This window comes from Pelodiscus sinensis, chromosome 3, assembly GCF_049634645.1.
Source record: "Pelodiscus sinensis isolate JC-2024 chromosome 3, ASM4963464v1, whole genome shotgun sequence".
Classification (NCBI taxonomy): Eukaryota; Metazoa; Chordata; order Testudines; family Trionychidae; genus Pelodiscus; species Pelodiscus sinensis.
The window spans coordinates 8,795,591-8,811,561 of NC_134713.1; the positions used below are offsets into that span (position 1 = coordinate 8,795,591).

The 15,971-nt window shown below is 42.7% G+C and overlaps 1 protein-coding gene across 15 annotated transcripts in view; it reads left to right on the forward strand.

Annotated features, from left to right (window-relative positions):
• PKHD1 (PKHD1 ciliary IPT domain containing fibrocystin/polyductin) overlaps positions 1 to 15,971 on the forward strand; it is a 417,767-nt gene that overhangs the window by 217,167 nt on the left and 184,629 nt on the right. For all 15 annotated transcript variants that reach the window (XR_012902469.1, XM_075923353.1, XM_075923339.1 and 12 more), the window contains 5 exons: positions 2,924 to 3,036; positions 4,517 to 4,622; positions 5,341 to 5,475; positions 9,971 to 10,106; positions 12,238 to 12,484. Coding sequence is in view for 14 of the 15 variants with exons in the window: in XM_075923353.1 (XP_075779468.1) it covers positions 2,924 to 3,036; positions 4,517 to 4,622; positions 5,341 to 5,475; positions 9,971 to 10,106; positions 12,238 to 12,484 (737 nt within the window). In the remaining variant the exon portion in view is untranslated. The remainder of the gene's footprint in view (positions 1 to 2,923; positions 3,037 to 4,516; positions 4,623 to 5,340; positions 5,476 to 9,970; positions 10,107 to 12,237; positions 12,485 to 15,971) is intronic.

Here is a 15,971-nt window from a genome sequence, read left to right on the forward strand (position 1 = left end):
CACTGGCCCCAAATTCCGGAAAAGGGATGCAAAGCAGGTAAGTCAGCATAGGGAAATCCGCGGGGGATTTAAATATCCCCCACGGATTTAAATAAACATGTCCGCCGCTTTTTTTCCGGCTTGGGGAAAAGCCGGAAAAAAAGCGTCTAGACTGGCGCGATCCTCCGGAATAAAGCCCTTTTCTGGAGGATCTCTTATTCCTACTTCCCCAAGCTGGAAAAAAAGCGGTGGACATGTTTATTTAAATCCGCCGGGGATATTTAAATCCCCCGCGGATTTCCCTATGCTGACTTACCTGCTTTGCATCCCTTTTCCGGAATTTGGGGCCAGTCTAGATGTAGCCGAACTGTTTCTTATTCCAATGACATCAGGTGCATGTATCTGGCCTACACAGGTGATTACTTTCTCTCTGGAATTTTGATTGCATGAATGGCCATGATACATTGACTTCCACAAAGAATTGATGTCCGCACACAATTTCCTGCTTGCTTAAGACCATTGTCCTCACACCATTGGCCGCCTGAATAAATGTGCAGTTTTTCCTTATGAACTTTTTGTAGAATACACAATTACAATTGCAAGTAAAAGACACAGGGATACTGTGAGTGGACGGCAGAAGCATTTTGTGGAGGGAAAGGGATCTGTTTTGGGGACCACATTTCAGGCTGCTGCCACTCTGCAAGCTGAGAGATATGGAATGTTTCAGACATTGATATCCTTTTGGTTTTTGAAAGATGTCAAAGATCACGACTGCAGGGAATTAACTAGGATGGGTTAGGAGACGGGCAATAGAATATGGAGCCTTTCACCTCTGGGTCACTGGTGTGGCTTTGATTTGGGTCATTAGTTATTACCATTGAAAAGTTCACCCGTGACCTCAACAAAGTGAACTGAATGTCATAGAGGAAAAGAATCCACATAAAAACACCACAACCATTGATGACAAATTTCAGCCACTGTCAACACAGAACAGATTTGAACTCTGATTTAGGGTAAACTCCTGTTCCCTTTGAAGCCAATTGGAACATCCCCATTGGCTCCATTGGGAAAGGGTTTCACTACCAGTGTTGGGGGAAATAAAGCTCCTTATCCTATTGCGTATATCCCTGTGTAATCCATTCTCTACTCCCTTAATTCACATACTCATCATTTTAAGGTCAGAAGGGTCCATTATGAAATCTAGTTTGACCTCCTGAATAGCACAGACCAAAGATCCTCACCCAGCAGTGACTACATCAAGCTCAGATCCGGTCTGAGTTGTAGCATATCTTTTAGAAAGATACCCAATCTTGATTTTAAAATGTTGAGTTTTGGAAACTCCATTGTGTCCTTAGGCCACTTCTTCTAATAGTTAATAACTCTCACTGATAAAAAACTGCACTTTATCTCTAAAGTGTTTAGCTTCAGCTTCTAAGCACAGATATATCACTCTCCTTTAACCTGAACTCTGCATGTCCTGCTCGATATCTCTATTCTAGTGTTGCATTAACTGTAGTTTGTTTGGATTTGCATGGAAAAATCTACATAACATAAGAACATAAGAACGGCCACACTGGGTCAGACCAAAGGTCCTTCTAGCCCAGTATCCTGTCTGCTGACAGTGGCCAGCACCAGGTGCCCAAGAGAGGGTGGACCGAAGACAATGATCAAACAATTTGTCTCCTGCCATCTCTCTCCAGCCTCTGACAAACAGAGGCCAAGGACACCATTTTATCCCCTGGCTAATAGCCTTTTATGGACCTAACCTCCATGAAATTATCTAGCTTCTCTTTAAACTCTATTATAGTCCTAGCCTTCACAGCCTCCTCTGGCAAGGAGTTCCACAGGTTGACTACACGCTGTGTGAAGAAGAACTTTCTTTTATTAGTTTTAAACCTGCTACCCATTAATTTCATATTGCCAAAGACATAAATCAGCAGGCCAAGATTTAAATAGCCAGCTTATGTTCAAAATAACGCTTAGTGATCAAAAAGTTTTCACCAAACTGGAGTTTTGCTTAGCTGCCTCTTGACGAAGTTTCAGATCAGAATGGAAACCACGTGGTGCTGTGCTTTATGCCTGCTTGTCTGCCCAGTACTGTTGCATGGCTTGAGTGTGGAGGGTGGCCCTGAGTGAGAAAGGAAATGGGAATGAAGATACTGTAGCTTCTACCTGGTAGAATTTACACTGACTTCCATGGGTGGTGGATGCTTGACTGGCTTGGAGAGGCAAGGCCTTGCCCTTCCCAAGGCCCTGCTCCTTTTGTGCCCACTGGAGCCATAGCCCCCATTGTGGCCACTGGTCCTTGCCCTGCACCCTCAATCCCTGCATTATGGGTCCTAGCCCCTGCGCAAGATTAGCTCCCCTTGGAGCAGCTGGGCAGCTATATGATCCCAGCTTCCCCTTTCCCCGGCTCTGGGCCCAGACCTGGACACTGGAGCAGCCAGGCAGCTGCAGTCCTGGGCCAGACCCCTGGAGCAGACTAACAGCTCTAGTCCTGGCCCCAGCTCTGGCTCTTAGAGCCATCACAGCCCCAGAGCAGCCCTGGACCTGGTCCTACGTCTTAACCCCTGGAGCAGCCATCCACCCACGGCCCTGGCCCCATTCCCACAAGCAGCCAGGAAAGCCGCACTGCGGTCCCTGTCTTCCCAGCTGGCCAGGCAGCCATGTGGCCTCAGCCTTCCCAACTGCCCATAGTGTGGCAGCCATCTTGGTCTTTTTGGGAAGGCAATGCCCTCCCTTCCCTATATTGCCCATTGCCCCTGCTGACTTCAGTAATACAATAAATAAATAAATAATAATAAGTACCGAGCTCTTACATAGCACTTAAGAGAGCTATGTGAGCGGAAGGTGTAGAAGTAGAGGGCTTGACCCACAGTGATCTTAAAAACAACGCTTTTAATTGCTAGATATCTTGCTAATTGCAGTACGTGCTTATCTGCAGGGTAACACGGTTTGTGCTGCTGGTTATGGCTATTTCTTTCATCTCCATCCTGAGGGGCCGTCACAAACTGCTCTTCTGTCCTTCAGTGAGAACACAGCCCATTCCTGCACAAGGTATTTGGGGATTCCCTTTGGTTAAAGTTCTTTTTTTTTCTACTTAGCATGAACTGATAAAGGATTTTTGTTTCATAACATGCCTAGAATTGCGATAGGCCATTGGGAGAAAGGCTCTGTCCCTTATATGTTGCTTTGGAGCTTTGCCTTCACTGAAGGTTTTGTCTGATCTGCTGTGGAGAAAAATCCTATTATAGAAGGAAATCATCTGGTCATGATTCAGACTGGTTGAGTCTCATGGATTATCTGTAAATAGTTTCCATTTCAAGCTTCGATTAAATACATCCCTAAACTAGCTGGAGTCTTCATGTGTATTGTTAACAGCAGATGCGTTTCGGCCCAGAGGTGCTGCATTTCAGTAGCAGATGATGTGATTCCTGTAGATTTAAGGCCCTGAATTAGCAAAGCACTTAATCACCTGCTTAACTTCAAGCCTGTGAGTATTCCTATTCCTATGCACTAAAACACTTAAACAGGAACATATGTACTTAACTTTGAGGGCATGGTTAAACTTAAGGGTGTTATTAAGTGCTTTGCTGAATTGGAGCGTAAGTACTTAGAGATGCCTGGGTATTACCAGTTGATATGCTATCTACATATATAATATTAATAATTACTATGTGTCTAGTACCAGACAAAGGGTCTTCTAGAGTGCCCTGGGAAAGTTTTCCCTTAATTGTCTTAAACAAACCACAATCAGAAGAACCCTAATCTAAAACTCCCTATACAAACACTCCTGAGTTTTGAGGAGGTTTGAACCATCATCTAGAGAGAAGCCCTCCCATTGGTCAACCCAAAATACTGCATGCAGAAGCATCCAGAATTTGGCACTGTTGGAATCAAAACTTACCCTTACATTGTTGAATTCCAGATTGGAACGGACTTTTCGTCTGGATTCAATTACAGGCAGTCCCCGGGTTACATGGATCCGACTTACATCGGATCCCTACTTACAAACGGGGTGAGGCAACCCCGCACTAGCTGCGCCCCCCCAGCAGACCAGGAGACGCAAAGCTAGCACCCCCCCCCCCCCCACCCAACAGACCAGGGAGACGCGGAGCGGCTTTTCTCAGCAGACACCTCAGCTTGAGAATAAAGGACTGAGGGAAGTGAGGTGTGGGAGAATAAAACTGAGTTCTGGAGAAAGGTTTGGCTAGAGTTTCCCCTACAATATGTACCAGTTCCGACTTACATACAAATTCAACTTAAGAACAAACCTACAGTCCCTATCTTGTACGTAACCCGGGGACAGCCTGTAGTTCAGGGGCAGCCAGCTTATCCAGAGCTTGATAGAAGAATGGTACAAGTACATAGCTTTCTTATCTCAGCTGAGCATCAGCCCTGGTATTTCGGAATAAATGCTACAGTACTAAATTTGATCTAAGATATCATGATCAGTGCCATAGGAAAGCGTACACATGAATAAATGTAGAGAAGGAAAGTTGAGTATTTTCTGCTTTCATTTTTGTTTCCCAAACAGGTATGGCCTCCTGGTATATCCAGAGTATCAGCCAAAACGTGTACATGGCCTGGGCCCTGTTCTGCTCCAGGGCTTCAGAGCTTGGAGAAATCAAGGCGGGGCTCAGGTATAACACATTTTGATTGCATTTTGGGAGTCGGGGATGCTTCAGTGTAATCCTCAAAGGTGCAGTTCCTCTGTATCCACTTTGGTCAATTGGCACTGCAGAGGGGACCGCTGTGGTCATCTACTTCAGTGGTTTTTTTCAACCCTTTTTATTTTCAAATGGAGATGTGGGCTTCTGGATATTTTACAATAATCTGCAGTCCCACAGGGGTCTGTGGATCACAGGGTGAAAACCACTGATCTAGAGAAGTGCAGGCCAACTTTAACTCTGGGACTCCTGCATCAGCCCTAGTAACTTGAGGTGGAAGTATATCACACCTTTTAGAAGTATATCACACCTTTTAGAAGTATATCACACCTTTTAGAAGGACATCCAAGCACATTTTAAAGATTCTAAATGATGGAGAATCCGCCACTATCCCTTTCAATGATAAATTACCCTCATTGTTAAAAATATGTATTTATGTCTTGTCTGAATTTGTAACTTTGATCTCTTACAAGTTATTTCCATGTAGATACAAAAACTGCACTGCTATTTTTGAGTCCTTGCAAACTGGAGTAAAAAAATAAGAGTGTGGGTTTCAAAGATAAATTGGATGACTTCTGTTTGTGCCTTTGACACAATGAATTATCATACATTCGCCCTCTTCTGCTATGTAACAGTGAATGGATGATAATGAACCACACAATTTTTCTTAATTTATTATGATGTTAAATAGATTTTTAGCAGCAGCAACCTGGAACTCCGAAATTTCCACGTCTATGCTTGCAAGGATTTTGGAATTGACATCGTAGAAAGCCTTGGAAACAGCTCTGTTGTGAACAGCTTCTTACTTGGACACCTTGGTCAAAAGGTAAGAACACCAATTGCTGTTTTCATTTTGTTTCTTCAGCCTGGGCTATTGTAAAAAAAGGTCCTTTTTACAAGCTAGTGTCAGACCTAATAGAAGGGTATATAAAAGCCAGCTTTTCCAGAAGAGATTTGGCTCTTTTTCTCAGTGTCTTTAGCTTTGAGCTTTAAGAAACTTCCATATCTTGACTATTAAGAACTTCTGGTTCTTCCATTTCACTTGAAAAACAGCAACTGTACAATGCCCCTGACACCATGCAAAGGCACTGATTCAGTACTGAATAAAGGGATGTGTGCCTCTAACATTACCCTTCCCAATCAGTGGCTCCATAACACTGGCTGCCTCCTAATTTAGGATGGCAGGAGAGAGCAGGGACATACAATAAAGTTATAAAAATGATGTATAATGTCACCTTTCACACATACCAGGTTCTACAGGTTTTACTGTATATCCAAGTACAAGCCCTATCCAGACGCAAAAATAAAATTGAATTGGAACCAGAATTTTCATTCTGTGGGAAAATTTCAATTTTTTTAAAGTTCAAATTGGAATGAAAAGCTGAAATTTTCCACAGGAAAAAAAATCAGAAGCGTGTTGATTTGAGACCATGAAAACATTTTATTTAATATTTGTTTATTTGTTTGAACATATATATATATGCATAAGCTTAAATATTATATAGAAATTAATATTACAATAGAACTTAACAGACTAAATAGAAGGAATTGAAATGACACAGTCGAGATGAAAAGTTTATACATTAATGTCTGAAATTAATAAGCAACAGGTTTAAAACAAACAAAAGGAAGTTTTCCTTCACTCATTGCACAGTCAACCTGTGGAACTCCTTGCCAGAGAATGTGGTGAAGTCTACGACTTTAACAGGGTTTAAAAAAGAGCTAGATAAATTCATGGAGGTTAGGTCCATCCTGGGCAATTAGCCAGGATGGATAGGAATGGTGTCCCTAGCCTCTGTTTTGCTGGATGATCTGTATTGCTCAGTTTTGGTGGGTAATAGGAGAGGGATCATGTGAGGATTATCTGTTGTGTTTCCTCTCTCTGGGGCATCTGGTATTGGCCGCTGTCGGCAGGCAGGATACTGAGCTGGAGGGACTGTTGGTGTGACCCAGTATGGCCTTTGTTATGTTCTTACAAAAAATGATGTTTTGACACGGTTGACTTGAATTATTTTGATTTTTTTCTATTGAAAATTTTTGGCAAAATCGACATGTTCCCAGATTTAAACTCAACTTATTTTTTTATGACAAACTGTTCCGTAGAAAATATTTTGACCAACTTTAACAATCATTAGTTTTAAATTTTTACAAAAATGCCAAAGGCAGCATATAACCAGCAGTCACTGGGAAGTTTAGTCTAGTGACCCGAGCAGAAGTCTGGGAGTTGGGGTGCACAATTCCAATCCAGACACTGATCCCCTTTGTGTCTTTTGGACAATATTTTAATCTTTCAATCTTCATTCCTTGGTCTGTAAAACACTTCTTCAAAGTGGAGCCATGAGAATTAAGTCATCTTTGAAGATTCATAAACTCATAGACTTTAAGGTCAGAAGGGACCATTATGATCATCTAGTCTGACCCCCTGCACGACGCAGGCCACAGAATCTCACCCACCCCTCCTAGAATAATCCTCTCACCTATATCTCAGATATTGAAGCCTTCAAATACTTTGAAGACCACAAGATGCAGAGAATCCTCCAGCTGTGATCTGTACCCCATGCTACAGAGGAAGGCGAAAAACCTCCAGGGTCTCAGCCAATCTACCCTGGAGGAAAATTCCTTCCCGACCCCAAATATGGTGATCAGCTAAACCCAGAGCATGTGGGCAAGACTCACCATTCAGACACCCAGAAAGTTCTCTATAGTAACTCCTATCATCCCTCCATTGACCTATTTCCCACTGATAATGAATGATCAATTAGTTACCAAGATCATGTTCTCATCAAACCAACCCCTTCATAAACCCATCTACTTTAATCTTGAAACCAGATAGATCTTTTGCCCCCACTACTTCCCGTGGAAGGCCATTCCAGAACTTCACTCCTCTAATGGTTAGAAACCTTCGTCTAATCTCAAGTCTAAACTTCCTACTAGCCAACTTATATCCATTTGTCCTTGTGTCCATATTGGTATTAAGCTTAAATAATTCCTCTCCCTCCCTTACTAGCCATCCCCACATCTACTTGTGCTATGTCCTGAAAGGGCTACTGTTGTTTTGTTTCTGTTTATTTTCTCTTTGGGTACATCTACACTGCACGGCTATTTCGGTATCCCTGTGTCTTAAAATGAAAAATACAATCCAGTGCTACCAGTTATTATTTACAACAGAAAATTGAATCTTCTTTCACCATGTGCTTGTGCAGCATCTTGCACAATAAGACCCAAAAACTGGTATTGGAATGCAAACAAATTAATTGATAATTGAATCTTAGCAACAGCTGCCCAAAGCTTCCTTTTAAATATTTTTTCTGCTCTGGTTGCTAACACAGCTTACTGAATCACTTGCGGAACATTGCCAGTCTGATTGGCTGATGGATGTATTTTTTTAAAAGGCTAATTTATAAGCCTGGGAAAGACAGCATTTTAATAGAGTTAACTGATCCATAAGGATACACAACTCAAATAAAACCATGGCCTTAAATAACTAATCTTCCAGTGTCTGAGCTGCACAGTTGGATGAGTCTCTTTTTGGTTGCTGTTTCAGGATCCATGGGAGAACTCCACTGCTTTACTTGTTAAGCGATTTAGAGGTGCTCAGCTGTGCATTGTTCCTCACAGCCCCCCAAGGGTGTGATTATCTTTGATTATCTCATGATAAGAGTCTCCTTGTCATAATTTACATCTTAATTTATGTAATTCTCCCTTTAATAATGATGTCTCTTTAACATCAATTAAAACCTTGGGATATTAATTTAACAGGAACATTGGATATTCTGCGCCGTCAGCCTTTTTGTTTTTGAAAAGATGCCTTACCAGTGGCTTGTTATTTTTGGAAGCTTTAGGAAAATTGAAATTGGGTCCACGGTCCTTTTGCACTGCAGTGTCTGGGTCTGAGTAAAAGGCCATGGAGGTCAATAAAAAAACTCCTGTTAAATTCCCTGGACTTTGGACCAGGCCTTTTGGTTTTTGCAGTGAATGAATTAAATGTATATGCTTTGCATATGGAAGAAAGTGTTTACGTTTGCTAAAGACAGATTGCCTGAGGCAGGTGGCCCATATTTGAGGAAGAAAGAGTGAAACAACCCTCTACAAATATTTGAAAGGTAAAGGAAGGGAACAGATTATGCAATGTGAAGCACCTGAATAAAATGGAGGGTGATGGGATATAAATGAATAAAAAAGAAGCTGGAGGAGGGGAAAAAAGTTGGAAGAGTGAAATCTATCTAGTCTGTGAAACCCCATGTTGCAGCATTACCTTTGTACTGCCTTGGAACCAAGTTCTTTGCCTAGAGAGAATCTCCAAGGTCCCTCGTTGAGGGTCCAAGAGACAAGGTGAAACCTCTCTCTATTAAAGGGGAAATGCCATCTTTAATGGTATTAAACAACTAATTAAAACAAACCCTGTTGCTGCTGGAGTGCTTTCAGGTAGTATTTTTTTATTTAAAGTTCCTTGACACAATGTTTGTGTAGGGCTTTGGTTGGGCTTTTCTGCCTAGGAAGGTCTTTCTAGGACAGTGGGTGAGCCCCAAACTAACATAATCAGATAGGTTTATGCCAGCTCCTCCTCCACTCTCCCCCCGCCATCTTTGTGCCTGCAATTGCTCCCAGCAGCAGCAAACACGTGGACTGGAAAATGTTACTAGCCATCCCCATATCTACTTGTGCTGTGTCCTGAAACTGTTGTCTTGTTTCTGTTTATTTTCTCTTTGGGTACATCTACACTGCACAGCTATTTCGGTATCCCGAAATAGCTACCCTGTGTCTTAATAAGTCACCTGTTATTTCAAAATATTTTTCGAAATAACAGGTGCGCTATTTTGGCATCTCTGTAACCCGCATTCCATAAGAGTTAAGGGATGACTTGAAATAGTATGTGATTTCATAATTTGGCACTGTGTAGATGTGCCAAATTTCAAAATAAGCTATTTTGAAATAAACTCGTAATAAGATACACAATTTGTATAGTGCAAATTGGGTATCTTATTTCGAGTTTAGGGTGCTGTGTAGATGCACCCTTTCTGGTTGTGTTTTTTGCTGATTTGCCTGTGTTTTTTGTTTCTCTTTCCCCACCCTCACTTATCTTTTCTTCTTTTTCCATATTTATTTGCATTTTGATTTCCCATCCTTTGCATGCTTGTTTACTGCCAAAATTTTGGACAGCCAGGAGCAGATCTCAGATGATGTAGATTGGTCCCAGCTTTGTGGACTTCAGAGACTCAACCTTAGTTTGCAGCAGCTGAGAATCTGGACTCGGGGCTTCTTTCACTCTGGACACCCAAAGGCTGATCTGTTCGGCTGTGCTCTTCACTTTGATCTTGCAGGATGGTAGCTGCATGTCAGCAGGGCTGAAAACTCCCAAGAGGCACGAGCTGTTGGTTTCTAATACAACTTTCATGAACTTCGATATTAGCACTTGTACTGCAATCAGCACCTGCTCTGGCTGTCACCAAGGTCAGGGTAAGTTACACTGACACTGACCTGCTGATACAGCAGAGTCTGAAGAAATCCTGATTTCTGTAAATTTTGGTGTTGCACTTGTGATTTTATTTTTCACTGAGAGGCGTTGTTAGAATTCGCTACGTGTATCCTGGGGGAAGGGTGACCCACTGATTAGTGCGTTGTGTGGGGAGTCAGGCGGCTCAATTCCTTGCTTTTCCACAGACTTTTAACAAGTTACCTAGCCACTCTGTGCCTCAGTTTCCCATCTATAAAATGGGGTAGTAGCACTTCCCCTTAAAAGATTTTGAGGTGCTCAAGAGCTGTGGAAAATAAGGCCGCAGAACACACACACACACACACACACAGAGAGAGAGAGAGAGAGCATATATAGATGTACTGGAAATCAACACACATCTTTTGGTCTACAGACTTGGCCTGTTCTGGGCCATAATTTTAGGTGGGAGTATTATAATTCCACCCATTGGCCACATATGAGTTCACTAGGGTGCTTTTGAAAGTCATCCTCAGTGTTCTGATGTCTCCTTACAGCCTATTTGCTGGTTCACCATTCCCTTTCTGCGGTGTCCTCACCAATGTCTGGGGATCTTGGGTGCAGACGCCGCATGTGGGTTCTCTACCTGGAAGAGTCAGGCGGTAAAACTGACAGCCGCGCATGCTGCATGGTTTTGGGATGATGGTTTTTCTTTCCCCAGCTGTGATTTAATTTTCTGATGCCTCTGAGTTTGGGGCAATTCTTCAGAAGCCCTATGGGACTGGGGGATAGGGATTAACACATTTATTTGTTAATATTCCTTTTGGGGGGTAATATTTTGACATAGTGGAGTATTCTGTAATCACTACAACACATCCTCTTTGGAATTCCAGTGAGGTTGTACCTCAGGCCACCCTAAATCTTAGGTGAATTTGTCTGAGAACATGTATGTAAACCAAGAATTCTTGTGAGTTTTCAAGAGCTACCCGAAGGCTCTTTGAAGAAAGTTCCAACTGCAATTAACTGTTAAATGTAAGTGTATGTGTAATTATAAACTATTTAAAAACATGTACTTTCCTATAGTAACGGTGAAAAAAAATTAATAGAATCATAGAATCATAAACCTGGAAGAGACCTCAGGAAGTCATCAAGTCCAGCCCCCTGCCCAAGGCAGGACCAATCCCAACTAATTCAACCCAGCCAGGGCTTTGACAAGCCGAGACTTAAAATCCTCTAGGGATGGAGATTCTAGGTAACCCATCCCAGTGCTCTCCCACCCTCCTAGTGAAATAGTTTTTCCTAATATCCAACCTAGACCTCTCCCACTGTAACTTGAGACCATTGCTCCTTGTTCTGCCATCCATCATTACTGAGAACAGCCTCTCGCCATCCTCTTTGGAACCTCCCTTCAGAAACTGAAGGCTGCTATCAAATCCCCCCTCACTCTTCCCTTCTGCAGACTAAACAAACCTAAATCCCTCAGTCTCTCCTCACAGCTCATGTGCTCCAGCCCCCTAATCATTTTGGTTGCTTTCTATTGGACCCTCTCCAATGCGTCCACATCCTTTCTATAGTGGGGGGCCCAGAACTGGACACAACACTGCAGATGTGGCCTCGCCAGTGCCCAATAAAGGGGAATAACCACCACAGAGATCAAACTGAAGCAGGAGGGCAAAATCTGCCCCCAAAGGAACTTCAGCTGTGCAATAGGAAGGTCAAGTTGTCACCAAGGGCTCTGTTTGATTTGCAATGGGCTACGGGGCGAGAGGGGAAGGGGTCTGTGAGCCCATTAGATGATATTGGTTTGGGACCTAACTGCTGTGACTCCTGCACTGGAATGCACTGATTGAACTAAAAGACATGTGAGAAGTAGGATATTGCACTAGCTGGTCCTTGGGACCACACAGTAGGGCAGTTCCCATGTCCAAGCTTCCCATCTGGTTATGATTCTTCTGTCTGAAATATTTCATTATCCAATCAATAGGTAGAATCAGTAACATGCAACGGATGCACTCAGTTGCATAACAGACCCAGGGAGAAGATGCCTGCGGACTCCCATTTCTGTCCCAAGCAGTCATCATTGAGTGGGGAGTGCCCCAGGTCCCAGTCAGACAATGGTATGACATTGCATTTCTGAATTGTTGCTTGTTTCCCCAGGTGGATTTACTGTGAGAGCTGAACAGTTGGCATTCCTCAATTCACCCAACCAAGTGTCATTTCCGTTTCCTCATTCGGCCATCCTCAAAGATCTGGATGGTTCCATCACTGGACAGGAAGGAAGTCACCTTCTTGCATCTATGGATACACTTGCAGCTTCCTGTGTGGCCAGTGCTAACGTCAGTCACACTGCCAGGGGTAGTGTTTGTGGAAGAGATGTTATTTTTCACCGGATGTCTATTGGTTTGTAAGTAGCAATTACATCTTTGCAAAAGCAGGTCTGACCTGGACTTTTATGCTCCTTATTCAGAAGAGGTGTAAGGTCTGGGCACAGCTCTGGAACTAAGGAAGTCTGAGTTTAATCCCAGTCTTGCTATAGCCAATTTCTATGCTCCTAGGCAAATCACTAAAGCCCTGCACACTTATAAAATAGTCTTCAGATATCTGCAGATATAAAGTGGATATCCACAGATTTTAAGGGCTGAAGATACAAAATTTGGATCCACAATCAGCAAATACATGCCATGGATACATGCAAGATACAAAGCAGATATCCACAGATTTGCAGGGCTGTACAAATCATGTACCCTTGTTACCTGAGTTGTTGTATCTATAAAAGTTGGGATAGTCCAAGGACAAAACTGAATCTTAAAAGCCTGATTCTCATTTATGCTACAGTTTCTTCATGCAATTCTGGCAACACCAAGGGCCCTAAAAGTGGATGTAACTGTAATTTATATCAACTGTACAGCCCTTCACACTCTCCAAATCGTGTCAAGGGGCCGTGGTCCAAATGGGAACCAGGCCTTCTGTGTATCATAAGATAGGCCTTGAAACTGGGGGAACCAAAATTAGTGGGCCCTTTTTCATAGTAAAGTCACATCTTCATTTGCTATGGAGATGTACCAGAAATGTAAATGAGAAATAGGCCCTATATTTCCCTCATCACCTGACCTGAGGCAAAGAAGGATCATGTACAGAGCCAAGCTTAGGGGCAGATGAGCCAAGAGATGCCATTTTCAAGGTGCCGCCAACAGAGCTGGTCTTAGAGGCGGGCCGTGACCACATTTCAGCCCAACCTCCTGAATCCTCCCCCCAGGTTTCCCCGGCGTTTTTTATTTTATTTTTTTGCTTGACAAATTTTTGTCCTGTATTTTGAACCATCTGGCAATCCTGCGGTTGAGCCAGGCATTTGCCCGGGGCTGCCAATTGGTTAGGACCAGCCCTGGTCATGTGATTAAAAAGCCCAAGAACCCCTGTCATTTAATTCTGCCTCCTGTTTGCCATAGAATGGAAAAATATATTGTGGTGGTGAGTAGCAGCCTAAACTCGTTTGGGCTTTGTAATACTGTGCCAGTGGCATAAGGCCTTAGGGTGTGTCTGTGCTGGAAGTGTGATTTCCAGCGTGAGTAGGCATCACAACCCTTTAAAAGTCTGGGCTGTAGCGTCTCTGTGCCTCACTTCTCCATCTGTAAAATGGGTATAGTAGTCTAGCCCTACTTTATAGGGGAGTGGTGTGGATAAATATATTATAGATTGAGAGATGCTTGGCTATTATGGTAATGGAGGCCTTATAAGTACCTAAAATAGATGATTTGTTATCTCTTCTTGAGAGCTGCAATTCAGATTAAGGGGCACAATTTACCCTCCCTATGTGATTATACTCTTCTCCTTGCCAGCCTGCTTCTTTATTGGCACTGCAAGAGAAGGTGTGATTGATGTGCGGGTAGGCATACAGATGCTAGCTCTGACTGAGCTAACATGCTAAAAATAGCAGTGTAGCTGCAGCTGCACAGGCTGGAAGGTGGGCTTTGTCATGCCAAGTAGATACCTTGGGGTCAGACAGGAATCTTGGTATGACTAGGCCATTTCAGAAGTGACTGCACTTCTGTTCTAGAGCACTTTCATGATTTATGCTAGTATGGGCACATCTACCCATGCTGAGCATTACACCTCCAGCTCCAGTGTAGATATACCCTCAGGCCATGTCTTCACTAAACGGAAGATCGATGCTGCCATGATCGATCCTTTGGTGTTTGATTTAGGAAGTCTAGTTAAGATTCGCTAAATCAAACTCAAAAGGCACCCCCACTGATGGACAGTACTCCTGCTTCTGCAAGGAGTAAGGGAAGACAACGGTAGCATTTGCTCCCATCGGCCTCCCCATCTGGAGATAGCGGGAAAACTTGGAACAAGGTATGTTGACTCCAGCTACATAATTAACATAGCTGGAGTTGTGTATGTTGATTTGACTTTCCCTATTAGTGTAGACCTGGCCTTAGTGTAAATGCCAATCGGGATCATAAAGTTCATTTTCAAACTAGAACTGCGGCTCTGCTTTGATGAACATATAGCTCTGACGAGCTGTTACACTTCACCCCTTGTTGCTACTGCTGCCTGTCCAAGATGGTCCAGCTACTGCATTTGAGTTGCTGGCAGCTAAACAGAGCCAGTGGGGAAATGTCACTTAGTCAAACATGATCACTCCTGCTGGTAGAGAGGATACATTAGAATTCCTTTCTCTCAAGAAAAGTGTTTTAACAGATGAAAAAAAAATCCCTCCAGATTTTTGATTCTTTCCACCCCCGCGTGATCCCCCTCATCTCATTTTCTGTTTAGTGTACAAATCTGTAGCATTTTCCATTTTGGCTGTTTCAAGCTGGTTGCACACTGGCAGCAGCACTGAAGAGTGCTGTCAGACTGATGTAAATAATTCAGAGCCTTCATATTATTCATGTTTTAGAAGAAGGAAAAACATTTCCAAGTAGGGGAAAAAAGTTGCTGTATAATTGTATATTCTGCAGAAGTGGGGGGCATTTTGTGTATGCCTTCAGCAACATAAAAACTTTCCATGCAAATGCTATTTCTACTCGCTCCCAATAAATGTAAAGTCTATAATCAGTAGGATTTGGAAGTGGTGTGCTGTAGTGGGTTATGAACAAAAACAGGAGGAAGGAAGCCTCTCTCCTATTCCTGGGCCTGACTCTACCCATGTGACCTTGACTAAATTACTTCCCCTTGCCACTATTTGTTTCTTGCCTGTTTAGATTGCAAACTCTTTGGAGATGGGGCTCTATGATCCTCTACCTCAGAGATGCCTCAGTCTTAGTTGGGCACCATGGGCATCCCCAGGATATAAATGATGATAATACACAAAAAGTGATAGTGTATTTGTCTTAAATTATTAAAAAAGGGATAGAAAATAAGATGGAAAATATCATATTGCCCTTATATAAATCCATGGTACGCCCACATCTTGAAAACTGCGTACAGATGTGGTCTCCTCATCTCAAAAAAGATATAGTGGCATTAGAAAAGGTTCAGAGAAGGGCAACTAAAATGATTAGGGTTTTGGAATGGGTCCCATATGAGGAGAGGTTAAAGAGACTAGGACTTCTCAGCTTGAAAAAGAGGAGACTAAGGGGGGATATGATAGAGGTCTATAAAATCATGAGTGGTGTGAAGGAAGTGAATAAGGAAAAGTTATTCACTTGCTCCCATAATATAAGAACTAAGGGCCACCAAATGAAATTAATGGGCAGCAGATTTAAAACAAATAAAAGGAAATTCTACTTCACACAGCGCATAGTCAATCTGTGGAACTTCTTGCCTGAGGAGGTTGTGAAGGCTAGAACTATAACAGGGATTAAAAGATAACTAGATAAATTCATGGAGGTTAAGTCCATTAATGGCTATTAGCCAGGATGGGTAAGGAATGGTGTCCCTAGATTCTG